Below are 12,062 nucleotides of genomic sequence, written 5' to 3' on the forward strand. Positions count from 1 at the left end.
ACAATGTAAATCTCAATTGTGTTTACCATAATAATATCTATCTATCTGATTATTCTTTAATGGACTGTCATCCAGTCCACTGTTGGTTTGTGTGGTACTTCAAGTGTCATAGTGATATACGCAGCCTTCTTGTTACCCTAAGCTGGTTTTGTGAGTTAGAAAATGGTTGGATGGACAATGGTGATGATAATAAGAATAATTGTATTATTCTTGTTAATACATTTGGTCAACCTGCTTAATCCAGTCAGAGGCTTGTTTGAAGCTCGAGCCGATTCTGGTCGCATTTGGTGCAATACAGGGACTGGATTGACTAGATTGTCACTGGATTGGACGCCATGATTATTATTGTTATTACTATCATCATTATTAGAACGTTATCACTGCTATGTTAAGAAGAGGCCATTCAGTCCAACATATCTCAAGAGTCTATACTCAACTAACTCGTCAGTCATTATTATATTTTGGACTGGTGGCCCAAACAAGTTGGCTCCCACTTTTCTTTTCAAACTTCTGATCCTGAACTGGGTATTCAGTTGGAAAATGGATCTATTGTTTATTATTATTTTTATTATTATTATTAGCAGTAGCAGGTTTTTAAAATTCAGCTTCTCCATGGGGCAAAATAAATAAATATGCAGAAGACACAAAACACATTCTAGAATTTTCTAGGAGCTAATGGCACAATCAAAGGCCATTGTGTCCATGTTTTCATTTCCCACCGCAGCCCCCATTGGAGAGCTGTGTGTGTCAGGTGCCCTGTCCCTGCGTCCCGTGGCTGACCCTTTTGTGTTTTTTATCCTTTCTTTGTCCTGCACCTGACCGCTAATTTCCATTTGTCTTTTTTCTCTTCCAGAGAAACTCTACAACTCGAATGGCCGTGAGCTGAGGAGGGCCCTGTTCTCACTGAAGCAGATTTTCCAGGTAAACCGTCTCCATCTCTCTGCGGTCGAGGCTCTGAGTGCTGATCCCGGGTTGTGGGTGTTGTGCCATATTCCTGACTTTCATTTTTGCGCACCACGACTGAACACAATGAGGATGAAGCTGGAGATTGGCCATTTCAGAGACTGTGTGGAGTTTGCATGTTCTCACCATGCCCATGTGAGGTTTTTCCTCCTACATTCCTAAAGGTGTGCGTGGAAGTTCGAGTGCCATCTCTGGGAGTGCTTGTGGGTGTGTGTGCCCTGTGGTGGGCAGTTACTCAGTCCAGAGTTTGGTTTGGTTGGGTAGGTCTATAATGGATATTGTGTGACAGGTGGACTGGCCATTCTGAATATGCCTGGTCTGAATGTGTGTTGTGAAAATGGCAGAATAGTGTAACGGACTGGCACCTTGTACCTGATGCTGCTGGGTTAGACACTTCACCATTGACCTTGTAAGTTTGAAAAACGAGCGATTGGCCAAAAGTGTCCTAGCTTCTGCTCACCAGCCATTGTCTTTGTTGCCCTCCCATAATTTGACCATCTCATGAAAGATTCCCATAATTTTATGGATGCCAAGAGGGAATACAATTTCATTTGCCGCCATAGTACTCTTATTTTTAGTGTTGCTCCCAATTCTTTAAACCGACCAGGCACTTCATGGCATCATGTATGGTGGGCTGTTGGTGACGTAAGTGTGGTGTACAACCCCCCCCCAACCAGCTCATTTTTATATCTTAGAACACAGTGCTGTGGAACCCATCCAGATGCAGTTTACTTGACACAACATGAATCGCGCATGAAGCCTCCTGGTACGTGTTATTCCTTGCATAATTATACTTTAATTGCTGACACTGATTGTAAAGCATTTTTACAAGAAAAGCAGAACATTAAAACGTGCTCAGAAAACTCGTGTCATGTCAGATTGGCTCATTTCTTATCTCAGCTTGAGCAGCATACTGCAATTTGGTGTAAACATGTTAGAGATTGTCTCCTCCGATACCTTTGATGGATCTGAATTGCTATCAAAGCAGCTTGGTGTCATGGCACTGTACATGAGGAGAGCGCCCCCTAGCCATCTAAAAGATCAAAAGACTCATTTTAGTGCAATTCAGGTTTCATCCTAGCAACTTTGGGTGTGAAGTAGGACCCAGACCTGGACAGCACATGATCACTCACACCAAACCGGATTAATCCAGTTTAAGTGTCACAGTGGAGTATGAAGGGTATCCTAATACCTTAAGGTGCAAGCCAGGCCACAACCCCAGACAGAGTGCTAGTCTGCACCCCTGTCAAGAACCACATATTTTCACTCCAGGCCATTATGAGTCATCAGTGAAGGTGAAATGCACATGTTTGGGATGCCCGTCAATTGCAGAAGTAATAGCAGGCTCCCATTTTAAAATCAGGGTTGCCAAGTTCCCTGAAAATGTAGCCCAATGTGAATTTGCCCCAAAAAAATAGCCCAACGCCTGAGGTAAACAAAATGACACCCCAGAATGCTGGGCGCGGGTGGTACCAGAGCAAGAGCATTAGGTACGTACCAAAGCCCGGCTTTTTCCCTTTTGAGTGATAGAATGGGTATACACTCACCTAAAGGATTATTAGGACCACCATACTAATACGGTGTTTGACCCCCTTTCGCCTTCAGAACTGCCTTAATTCTACGTGGCATTGATTCAACAAGGTGCTAAAAGCATTCTTTAGAAATGTTGGCCCATATTGATAGGATAGCATCTTGCAGTTGATGGAGATTTGTGGGATGCACATCCAGGGCACGAAGCTCCCGTTCCACCACATCCCAAAGATGCTCTATTGGGTTGAGATCTGGTGACTGTGGGGGCCATTTTAGTACAGTGAACTCATTGTCATGTTCAAGAAACCAATTTGAAATGATTCGAGCTTTGTGACATGGTGCATTATCCTGCCTGAAGTAGCCATCAGAGGATGGGAACATGGTGGCCATGAAGGGATGGACTTGGTCAGAAACAATGCTCAGGTAGCCTGTGGCATTTAAACGATGCCCAATTGGCACTAAGGGGCCTAAAGTGTGCCAAGAAAACATCCCCCACACCATTACACCACCACCACCAGCCTGCACAGTGGTAACAAGACATGATGGATCCATGTTCTCATTCTGTTTACGCCAAATTCTGACTCTACCATTTGAATGTCTCAACAGAAATCGAGACTCATCAGACCAGGCAACATTTTTCCAGTCTTCAACTGTCCAATTTTGGTGAGCTCGTGCAAATTGTAGCCTCTTTTTCCTATTTGTAGTGGAGATGAGTGGTACCCGGTGGGGTCTTCTGCTGTTGTAGCCCATCCGCCTCAAGGTTGTGCGTGTTGTGACTTCACAAATGCTTTGCTGCATACCTCGGTTGTAACGAGTGGTTATTTCAGTCAAAGTTGCTCTTCTATCAGCTTGAATCAGTCGGCCCATTCTCCTCTGACCTCTAGCATCAACAAGGCATTTTTGCCCACAGGACTGCCGCCTACTGGATGTTTTTCCCTTTTCACACCATTCTTTGTAAACCCTAGAAATGGTTGTGCGTGAAAATCCCAGTAACTGAACAGATTGTGAAATACTCAGACCGGCCCGTCTGGCACCAACAACCATGCCACACTCCAAATTGCTTAAATCACCTTTCTTTCCTATTCTAACGTTCAGTTTGGAGTTCAGGAGATTGTCTTGACCAGGACCACACCCCTAAATGTATTGAAGCAACTGCCATGTGATTGGTTGATTAGATAATTGCATTAATGAGAAATTGAACAGGTGTTCCTAATAATCCTTTAGGTGAGTGTATATAACATCACATGAAGGGGTAGAGACATAATACAAGTGTGAATAGCGGAGAAAGGAGTGCCAGATGGATGAAAACGGTAAAAGTTTGTTGGAATGGTTTGAAAAACAGCCTAAAATACAGTGTTGTTTTTTTTAAGAAGTAGCGCAAAAGAATCACAACCTGCAAAAGGCCATTTTTTTCATGATCAAAAATAGCCCAATTGGATGAGAAACCACAGGCCTGGCGACACCGAGTCAGATGTAGATTTGCTTCAAACCCTCCGTACTTTGAGGACTAATAAAACCCCCGGAGCTGATGGGATTTACCAGTTGCAGTGAAAGGAGTGACAGATGTGAGCTATAAACCCTTAGTTGGCACATTTGAGCAGTCGTTTGAGAAAGGAGAAGTATCTGAAGACTGGAAAGTTGCAAATGTCACCCTAATCTTCAAGAATGGAGACAAAATGTATCCTGGTAATTATAAATCAGTGGGTCTCACTTCTGTACAATGCAAAATAATAGAAACTACAGAAAGAAAGAAATTAGAAAAGAACCTCTATGAAAATAACATACTAAATAACAGCCACCATGAGTTTACGAGTGGAAGATCTTGCCAAAGTCTTTGCTTGACAAAAGCCAAGCATATGACAGAACTGACTTTCAGTGAGACGTCAAGCAAAATGACACCTTTTATTGGCTAACTAAAAAGATTACAATATGCAAGTTTCAAGGCAACTCGAGGCCCTTCTTCAGGCCAATTAAAAGATGTCATTTTGTGTGACTTCTCACTACATCCATAATGGCTAACACAGTACAAATAGTACTTAGACTTTGAGAAAGCCTTTGGCTCAGTCGCACACTGAAGATTCATTGTGAAATCAGAAGCTGAAGGCATCAGAGGTAACCTACAAAACTGGATGTCAGGCTAGATAACCAGGAGGAGACAGAGAGTACAAATAATGAGGAGGACATCAGTGGAGTCCCTTGGGGGGTCTGTCCTTGGGCTGTTACTTTTTCTGATTTTAACGTATGACATCAAGTGCGGTGTAGCTAGTAAACTTGTTAAGTTGGCAGATGACACTAAAATTGGAGGAATGGCAGACACTGAGGAGGCAGCAAAAAGAATTCAAATGGAATTGGGCGAACACCTGGAAAATACAGTTTAATATGGGACAGTACAACGTGATACACGTAGGTAATGGGAACATCAATTACAAATACAAGATACGAGATGTCGTCCTACAAAAAGCAACCTCAGAAAAGGATTTAGGAGTTTATGTTGGCCCGTTTTCATCACCTCTAAGTAATGCATGAATGCGAATAAAAAGGCAAATTTGAGGGAAAAATCAAAAAGTAAAGGCAATTTGAATGTTACACTTTAACCACAATGGACAGAAGCTGATGCAATACAATATGTTTACAGTGGCTTATGGGTAGTGTGACCACACACACACACATAGCTCTGCACTCTGCCATTCGTCTAATTGAAGCCAAGATCAAAACATCATGGACATTGCAATGCAGGATGGCGCCGTTGTTGAACAACACACTGTAGTGAGATTTCTTTGGGCAGGGGTTGTGAAACCTGCTGAAATTCACTGAAGGATGTTGGCTCAGGGTGGAAGTGAGGACAGCACATCTCAGTAAAAGTTTATGAATGGGTAGAAAGCTTTTAAGTTGGTAGAACAAGAGTAACCGCTAAAGCTCGATCTGGTCGACCATCAACATCGCACACACAACTCCACATGGACATGGCGAATGCCTTCATCAGAGAAGACTAACGGATTGCGTTGTCCACTGATGCTGCACATTTGGATCACACCTATAGATCTGCACGTGCCACAATGTATGGTAACCTGGGGTGCCATAAAGTTTGCACATGATGGACTTCACTCCTTCTGCCCAAGGAAATCTCAGTACGGTGCCTTGTTCAATGATGGTGCAAACCCACAGTGGAGCGTCCATGTTCATTCAACTAGACTCACAGCAGAGTGCGGCACTGTGTGTATTCATACTACCCATAAGCCATCACAAATGTGCTGTGTTGTGTCAACTTCTATCCGTTGCGGTAACCAAGTCAATTTTTTAATTCATCCTCATATTATTTGATATGACCCTGAAGCGTCGATTCCTGTCAAAATGGAATGGCAGCAGAGGTGCACCAAAGTCCAGGCCTATCCGGCCTTTCATCTCCTCAGTCAGCTCAGATTGGCGGTGGAAAAGTAGCGGTGGTGGCCAGTGGATTTGGTAGAAAGGGGCTGTTTCATTTTGTGATTGCTTGTGTATGTGGCCAAGGCCCTCCCTTATAGGGCAGCCCAGAGTGGCATAAGCTTTTTTGATGTGTGCCCCCTTTTGTGCCATGTTTGTATACCTTAAGTTACTTCATCAATGCCATACTTGCAATCTGTTTGGACCGTCATGGTGTTATTTAGTCACAGTAGTTAAAGGAACCTTGGCTGGCGCTGGTGTGAACTAACCGTAAATCACACTCTGTCTGTGTCTTACCTTATGTAAGGTTTATGAATCTTTTTGGTTACTTTTAATCGACCTGCACGATCCTTTTGTGTATTGGTATGGGGTATTGAGTCGGGGCATGTTTAAAGTCGGGGAATGTCTGTGGTTTGGGTTTCACATCTGGTTTCTGTGAAGTACAAATTATGAGCACTGAAAAGACAGTTTTTCGCCAAGGTCATTTTTTTGTATCACATAATGATTCATTTATTAAACATAAAAATACAAAATTTCCATTTTATAAGCCCCTAAAGAACATATTATTAAAAAAAAAAACACACGCAACATACATTTTATGAAAGATCTGCCTAGGGTGCTGCATTCTCACAGTATGTCTTTAGCAAATGCTTCATTTGCTGCTAAAGGAAAACATATTTTTTTCCAAAATGAATGATGAAATACATGAAAGAATTACAATATTGAAAAGCCCAGCGGCTTTGATGTTTTCACTTCATCTGTTGCTTAGAAAGAAATAGGGGAGCAGGAGTTTGTCGCTGTAATTCGTTTTTATTCTAACTGCTGTATGGAGTATGCAACACGTTCGCTGCCAGGTGTCATCTACAGGAGCTGTTTATTCTCCTAAACACGTCAGCATTCCATGCCTACCCTTCATGTGTATGCACAGTGACACCGAATTGCCAACGTCGATCCAGGAGGCTGATGGCAAATCTTGAATTGCTAACCGCCTTGGGCTCTCCCCACATTCCAGTTTGGTCGCCATCTTCAGTGATATGAAATGTGAGCCTGGGCAGCACAAGCCAAACAGTAGCATTCATTCATTCATTCATTCATTCATTCAGTTATCACTCAGGTAAACAATTGGGGCCTATGCAGTGTGTGCAGAAAGTCTTGAGATCCCTTCACTTGTTTCACATTTTGTTAAGTTGCAGCCTCAAACAACACTCGGTGCACCAGAATGACAAAACGAAAACAGGATCTTAGATCATTTTTTGCAAATGCAAATAATGGAAATATCCCATTGACACAAATATTCTGACGCTTAGCTGTCACCCTTGAAATTTGTCTCAGGTGCCTCCCATTCGATTGATCACCACTACGATGTTTCTACACCTTGTTTGGCGTCGACCTCGTTGGATTGATTAAGACAGACGTGCGCATGCGCACACAGACATCTACAGAAGGTCTCATGGCTGAGCAAAAACCGAGAGCCGTGAGGTGGAAGGAATTGCCTTCAGAGTTTAGTGACAGGATTCTGTCGAGACACAGATCTGAGGGAAGCTTTGAAGACTCCCAAGTGCACAGTTGCTGTCATACTGAAACTCTTAAATGGAAGAAGTTTGGAGTAACTGTGACTCTTCCTAAAGGCTAGCCTGCCACTTGGCCAAAGTGAGCAATTGTGGGAGAAGGGCCATGGTAAGAGAGGAGGTCAAACCAAACCATGTGGTTGAAGGAATTGCCAGCGGAGCTTAGAGCCATGATTGTGTTGAGACACGGAGCTGGGACTGAAGGTTCCCAAGATCACAGTGGTCTTGACACTTGAAATCTGACACCGGTGCATCCCATTCTATTGGACATAGATGAGATGTTTCTACACCTTGTTTGAAGTCCACCTGAGGTCAATTCAGTTGATTGCATGAGATTTGGAAAGGCACCCACCTGCCTATAGAAGGTCCCACAGCTGAGCAAAAATCAAACCACGAGACTGAAGGAAATGCCGGTGGAGGAGGATTGTGCCGAGGCACAGAGTGCAGCTGTTGAACGTTCTCAAGATCACAGTGGCCTTCATCATTCTTAAATACAAGACATCTGAAGCAACCATGACTCTTCTTAGAGCTGGCCAGCTCTCCAAATTCAAAAATTAATGTACACAATGTGTACTGTAGTAGGAGAGGTGCGCAAACATTCTGGCTGTTCTCCAGAGAAACTGTGTGGAAATGGGAGAAACTTCTAGAAGGGCAACCACCACTACAACACTCCACTGATGTTCAGAGAGAAATGTGGCCTCTGTAAAAGATGCATTAAAGCCCTCTTGGAGTTTACAAAAAGGCACCCAAGTAAACCAGATTCTCTGGGCAGATGAAACCAAGATTAGCATCATGTCTGGAGGAAGTTGGACATGGCTCATCCCCTCTACAATAGCATTCTAGTGGTGTATCTTCTAGTGGTGCCCCCATGTATATGAGCTACACTCACTCTCAGCTGACATGACCAAGACGAGAAGGATCACATGAGTCTCAATGGACAGTGTGGCAGTTACCAGATGCTAATTTTGTTGTATTCCCAAGATTAATATTTATTATTAACCTCTATTATTACTATTTTATTCTTATTTGTATTATTCTTTGTTTACGTATGTAATTTGTCATCTCATGTGGGAGCCCCTTTTTGTGGTACCTGGTTCAGCTGCGCCATTTGCAGGTTTGCACCATATGGTCCACGGTAAATCTGACAATGGAGCATTTCTGTGGTGCCCCCCTTCCCTTGATGCCTTAAGAACGTTCTTATTTTGCTTAATGATTGCTAATCCAGACCTGTTTAGACCTTTTGTCAATAACTTACAACTTTTTTTTGTCTTATGGTATTTTAACTAAAATCTTGATCTTTTATTTTCCGAATTTTGCAGGACGATAAGGATTTGGTACACGAGTTTGTCATTGCTGAGGGCTTGACATGTCTGATAAAGGTGGGAGCCGAAGCAGACCAGAACTACCAGAATTACATCTTGAGAGGTAAGCTGCTCTGTCAGATTCTTTAAGTTTGAGTTGAAGAAATCTGAGGAAATGCCCTCAAGCGCCATAACTTTGTGAAGTTTTGCTTGAAATTTTTATTTTTATTTATTGAGGGTCTGCATAGGTTTCTGAACTTGTGTGGTTTAGTGAGGTGGCTCACCCTGGTGACTCTTTTTCTGGTGTTTTGGTACAATGCTGCTGTTGAACTTGATGTCGCTGTCCTTGTGGCTTCAGGGCTATCGTTTTAGATCAAAGAAGAGAGAAGTGTTGTTAGACTTTTATTGGGAGTAGATGACATTCTCACTCATTTAATGAACTCAGAATGGAGGCTGTACCTTACCAAAGTATTTACAAGTGGGCAGAGATGTTTAAATGTTGCCGGACAGGTGTCACAAATGCACAGGGCCCAGGACAGCTGATGACTTCGACTAAGGGATGGACGCTGGGGACATCATTGTCACCAACAGATGAGTAATGGTAGAGAAAAGCACGTTACGATTTGCAGAGGATGGCAAAACATAAAAATCTGTCATTATTATTATTACTTTATTTATAGGACACTTTTTAAGTGAAATGCACAAAGTGCTTTCCAACAACAGAATACAAAAGACCATTACAATATTTCATATAAAATTAGATAAACAACCAAGAAGGGAATAAAAATAGCAAACCATCATAAAAACATAAATAAATAAAATACATGATAGAAAGATACGAAAATAAACTAATTGAGATTTAAGTATATTTACAGAATTAGATGTTCTAATATCAAAGGGCAGGCCTTTCCAAAGTTTGGGGCCATAAGAGAGAAGGTTCTGTCCCTTTTTTACTTTCTTGTATACGAAGTATAGGGAAAGTATTGTAATCATCCAAAAATTTGACCTCGAGATTTTGATGAATCTCAGCGTTTTAGACCTCCCTGAGTCCGAAAACACCATTTTTGGAATTATGTCTATGTGTGTGTAAACAAGATAACTCGAGTACGCTTTCACTTAGGACAACCACATTTTGCATACAAGTATTAGGTGCAAAATGTAGATTTCTATCAACTTTTGAGCTATTTCTGTTATCCGGAATTGGCACCTTATCTTTTATTCAAGCAGGTGCAGAGTCTGATTTATTCTACTTTACTTTTAAAACAATTGTTCAATATATTATTAATTTTATTTGATTTGTTGTTGATGGTTCTTTAATGTACATAATCCATCCATTCATTATCCAACACGCTATATCCAAACACAGGGTCACAGGGGTCTGTTGGAGCCAATCCCAGCCAACACAGGGTGCAAGGCAGAAACTTCCTCGGGCAGGGCGCCAGCCCACTGCAGGGCACACATACACCAAGCACACACTAGGGACAATTTAGGATTGCCAATGCACCTAACCTGCATGTCTTTGGACTGTGGGAGGAAACCCACGCAGACACGGGGAGAACATGCGAACTCAGATCTACCACTGCGCCACCGTGCCGCCCCTTAATGCACATGATATAGATAGATAGATAGATAGATAGATACTAAAAAATATAAACATTGTCTTGTGGTTTAACCTCAAATATCCATCCCCATATCTGAGTATACGAGAAAGTCTAGGTTAGACCACTCCCGATTTTGTTTTTTAATCTACAGCATGGAATGACAAATAGGCACTGGTCAGATGATCTAAGAGGTCTTCCTGTATGATAAAAGTTCAACATGTCTTTAACATATATGGTTGCCATATCATTCAACAACAACATTTATTTATATGGTATATTTTCATATAAATAGTGTAGCTCAAAGTGCTTTACAAGATGAAACAAAAATAAGATTAAGCAATACTAATTAACAAAGAGTAAAGTAAGGTCAGATGGCTGGGAGAACAGAAAAAACAAACAAAAAGAAAACTCCAGAGGGCTGGAGGAAAAAAAAAAAAAAAACAAAATCTGCAAGAGTTCCAAGGCCAAGAGACCACCCATTCAGAGCTTTACAGGTTAGAAGCAGGGCCTAAAACTGGATCCTATAACTAACTGGCAGCCAGTGCAATGAAGCTTCATTAGGGGTGATATGAGCAGAGTTCTTTGACCTGGTGAGGAGTCTTGCAGCAGCGTTCTGCGTCACTTGCAGCCTAGACAAAGTGGTTTTGCTAAGGGTTGAGAGCAAGGAGTTGCATTAATAAAAGCATGAATTAATTTCTCAGTGTTGCCAAAACCCAATATGGGTCTGACTTTAGCAATTATCTTTAAATGAGAAAAACAAGACTGAACCAGTTTTTTAAAATGAAACTCAAAAGTTGAACCTAGAGTCAAAACATAACAATCTACGTTTCTGGCCACAGTAGTAAAGTTCAGAGTTCGGTCTCTCACAGAATCATTAACCAAATTAGTATTCTGTGTCATGATCTGAGTTGAATTGTTAATCTTTTTGTAACAATGCAGTACAGTAATCCCTCGCTATATCGCGCTTCGACTTTCGTGGCTTCACTCTATCGCGGATTTTAAATGTAAGCACATCTAAATATATATCACAGATTTTTCGCTGGTTCGCGGATTTCTGCAGACAATGGGTCTTTTAATTTATACTACACGCTTCCTCAGTTTGTTTGCCCAGTTGATTTCATACAAGTAACGCTATTGGCGGATGGCTTAGAAGCTACCCAATCAGAGCATGTATTACATATTAACTAAAACTCCTCAATGCTATAAGATATGCATCCCGTGTGGAGCTTGATTGTTTGCTTGTCTCTGCCTCTTTCTCACCCTCTCTGACATTCTCTGCACCTGACGGAGGGGCTGTTTGCACAGAGGCTGTTTGCTTAAAAGATACTGACGCTCCTCTAAAAAAATGCCGCTTTATTGCGGTGCTCAGCATATTTAAAAGCACAAAAGCACATGTATTGATTTTTTGATTGTTGCTTTAATCTCGCTCTCTCTCTCTGACGTTCTCTGCGCCTGACGGAGGAGATGTGAGCAGAGGGGCTGTTTGCTTAGAAGATACTGACGCTCCTCTGAAAAATGCTGCGGCAAACTTAAAAGCACACGTATTGATTTTTTGATTGTTTGCTTTTCTTTGCGAGCGCTCTTTCTCTCTCTCTCTCCCTCTGAAATTCTCTGCTCCTGAAGAGAAGAAGATCTATTTGCATTCTTTTAATTGTGAGAAAGAACTGTCATCTCTGTCT

General features: G+C 41.9%; 1 protein-coding gene across 7 annotated transcripts in view; it reads left to right on the top strand.

Annotated features, from left to right (window-relative positions):
• LOC120515588 (FH1/FH2 domain-containing protein 3-like) overlaps window positions 1-12,062 on the top strand; it is a 674,713-nt gene that overhangs the window by 321,895 nt on the left and 340,756 nt on the right. For all 7 annotated transcript variants that reach the window (XM_039736692.1, XM_039736693.1, XM_039736696.1 and 4 more), the window contains exons 4-5: window positions 854-921; window positions 8,801-8,906. In XM_039736692.1, coding sequence (XP_039592626.1) covers window positions 854-921; window positions 8,801-8,906 — 174 coding nt within the window. The remainder of the gene's footprint in view (window positions 1-853; window positions 922-8,800; window positions 8,907-12,062) is intronic.

Source organism: Polypterus senegalus, chromosome 15 (genome assembly GCF_016835505.1).
Source record: "Polypterus senegalus isolate Bchr_013 chromosome 15, ASM1683550v1, whole genome shotgun sequence".
NCBI classification, from domain to species: domain Eukaryota; kingdom Metazoa; phylum Chordata; class Cladistia; order Polypteriformes; family Polypteridae; genus Polypterus; species Polypterus senegalus.